This window comes from Danio aesculapii, chromosome 2 (assembly GCF_903798145.1).
Source record: "Danio aesculapii chromosome 2, fDanAes4.1, whole genome shotgun sequence".
In the NCBI taxonomy this organism is placed as follows: domain Eukaryota; kingdom Metazoa; phylum Chordata; class Actinopteri; order Cypriniformes; family Danionidae; genus Danio; species Danio aesculapii.
In genome coordinates, this window is record NC_079436.1 from 45,289,745 (window position 1) to 45,292,382 (window position 2,638).

At 29.8% G+C, this 2,638-nt stretch overlaps 1 protein-coding gene across 1 annotated transcript; it reads left to right on the forward strand.

The window, feature by feature from the left end:
* Window positions 1-468: 468 nt before the first annotated feature.
* ccl20a.3 (chemokine (C-C motif) ligand 20a, duplicate 3) lies at window positions 469-2,298 on the forward strand. The gene is made up of 4 exons (XM_056467903.1): window positions 469-690; window positions 1,731-1,830; window positions 1,926-2,003; window positions 2,092-2,298. The coding sequence occupies exons 1-4, from the start codon at window positions 612-614 to the stop codon at window positions 2,132-2,134; spliced, it is 300 nt and encodes a 99-aa protein (XP_056323878.1). The 5' UTR covers window positions 469-611; the 3' UTR covers window positions 2,135-2,298.
* The last annotated feature ends 340 nt before the right edge of the window (window positions 2,299-2,638 follow it).

Here is a 2,638-nt window from a genome sequence, read left to right on the forward strand (position 1 = left end):
ATAGCTTAAACTTGTGTAAAATGCACACTGAAGAATACATTAATATAAATGTAGAGGATAAAACCTACGACAATATAATACTACTAAAATCATTTAAATGAATCAACACTAAAGTATTCATGTGTATACATACAACATCCTCAAACCAAAGGTAAAAATTTTGGCCAAATATCCAGTCCTAAATTTTGTCTTTGTTCCTTTGACCTTCAGTTTGAACCTAAAGTCCACTTGGAGTTTCCAAAATTGTTTCTATCAATTCACCAAAAGGAAACAATTCAAATACTTCAATGTTCACTCTCTCTCTCTCTCTCTTTCAGGGAAGTAAACTAAATAACCCTGTTCTGTATTTTCCAGGCCAGTTTTTCCTCTCTGCTTCTTCCTCGTTGCACCTTTTGATTGACAGGCCTGATATGATCTCTTTGCGGCTTTGCTTTTTTACGTGTTGTTTTTTTTGTTTGTACACATGTACTACTGTTTATGTATGCACGGAAAACCCTGTTGGTTTTTTCCCCTGAGTCTGCATGTATATAAATCTCTTCTCACCTGCACTAATTCTCATCTGCCTCTTGCTCTGAACATCTCAAACACACAGACAGAAGAACTGAGAGAAAATGAGTCGGATTTCAGCGTGTGTGATGGTGCTGACAATCGTGGCACTGGGTTTACTGTGTACTGATGCTGCGGCTGTGTGTAAGTACATTTTCTCTGACTTCAGCACTCATTTTAGCTTTTATTTCTTTCATTGGAATAAGCATTTTTCTTATCTGAGATGTTGATTTGATAAAAAAAAAAGATAGGTTCATAATGTGAAATTTATAAATTAGGTAAAATGTGCAGATTTTGGACTTTTTGTTGTGCTTTTTTCAGTCTTAAGTTAAAAAACACCTACTTTTGTTGTATTTTGGTTTTAAAAAAAGACTTTTGTTATGTTTCTTTTGTAAATATGGGTGTGTAGAATGAAATTACAGTATACACGCGCCAAAATAAATGCTTTATAACTTGTTCTAGTCCAGATATCGAAATATTCTTAACTCAAAAAGCATTTTCTATACAAGCAAAAATATTGTCTTGTTTTCAGACATAACGTGTCAAAATTAATTGAATATTACTTAACACAAGCTAAATAATCTACCAACAGGGTAAGCAAAATTATTTTAAAACAAGATTATTTTGCTTAAGGATTATTCATCCTTAAAACAAGATTATTTTGTTTTAAGGATAAAAAAATTCCCTTAATCATAATGAATTTAATTTATAATTTCTAAAAACAAGACACTGTTTTTAACTTGTCTAGAAGATGCTCTTTGATTTAAGAATTTTTTAAAGATATTTAATTATTCATTTTCCTGGCAAAGACCTTTAATTATTATTAGACCACAGCTTTATTTATAACTAAATTATGAAACACCCATTTTATTTAAGAAAAATTGGGCAACTGTATTTATTTTCTACTTTTCCACAGTATTTCATGAGTTACAGAGCTATAAAAAGTGATTCTTAAAACTATATTATGTACAAAACATTTACATTTTTTGGTGCAAAGTGTATACAAATTGCCTTTTTTGCATATTTAAATGTAACATTTTTGAAAACCTGTAATACAACAAAAAAGATTGCAATTCTTAATCTAATCATTCAACTATGAAATTATAACAATAAGCTCATTTTAAAAATTATTTTAACCCTATTCACATCACAAAATAAGCTCCAATTGCATGTTTCTTTTACAGCGTGTTGCAGAAAGTACACCAAAGGAATGATCCCGATGTCATTAATCAAAGGATATTCCATTCAGACCATTACAAGAAGCTGCCACATTAACGCTGTCATGTAAGTACTGCATTCATCCTATATAGTGCGTCATATATGATTAATCTCTTAATAAAAATAAGAATATACTGAAAAATGCTCTTTTTACCTGACAGATTCCACACAAACGGAGGCAAGAACATTTGCACAGACCCGTCCAAAGGCTGGGTGATGGAAAGCATCCGTAAGCTGAGGTAAAGCTTGACTGCTGTGGATAAATGAATAATAATTAACTGAGATTCATTGATTTTAATGCTTATTTTCTGCCTTTCTGTTGTTCAGGGAGAAGGTACAAGCAATCAACAAAAAGAATTCCAAAGCTTAATTCTGCGACTAAACAGATGTTACTACAAGAGTCTATTTCTTTATGAAATTTGATGTGTCTGCATATTTGTGTATGCTTTTTAAATCTATTTTATAGAGTTTGTTAATTTGTGTGGTTTTTTTAAAATCCAATGCATTAAATTTAATTTTCTACATAAAGTGAAACCTTGTCTTTTGTGTTTATTTACTATTTTAAATAAAATAATTAATTAAAATTTAAAAAATTAAATATTATAATACTGTATATAAATAAAAATATTATATTATATTAAATCTGTGACTGTATAAAAAGCAGCAAGTTTATTTGAACAATGCTAAGGTAAAAAATACCTGAATACTTGCGCATGTAAAAATTAATTTTGAATATTCAAATTCAAATTTGATTTGTCACATACAGAGTCATACTCAGTATTATGTGCAGTGAAATGCTTACATTAAATCAGCAGATGTAATATTATAATATACAGTGCTCAGAATATATAAGTACACCCCTCACAAATCTATC

Excerpts from the sequence above, each read along its gene's own strand:
- ccl20a.3 (XM_056467903.1), top strand. The coding sequence starts at position 612 with ATGAGTCGGATTTCAGCGTGTGTGATGGTGCTGACAATCGTGGCACTG. Across the intron at positions 691-1,730 it reads TACTGATGCTGCGGCTGTGT|CGTGTTGCAGAAAGTACACC; the intron begins GTAAGTACATTT and ends TTTCTTTTACAG. Across the intron at positions 1,831-1,925 it reads TGCCACATTAACGCTGTCAT|ATTCCACACAAACGGAGGCA; the intron begins GTAAGTACTGCA and ends TTTACCTGACAG.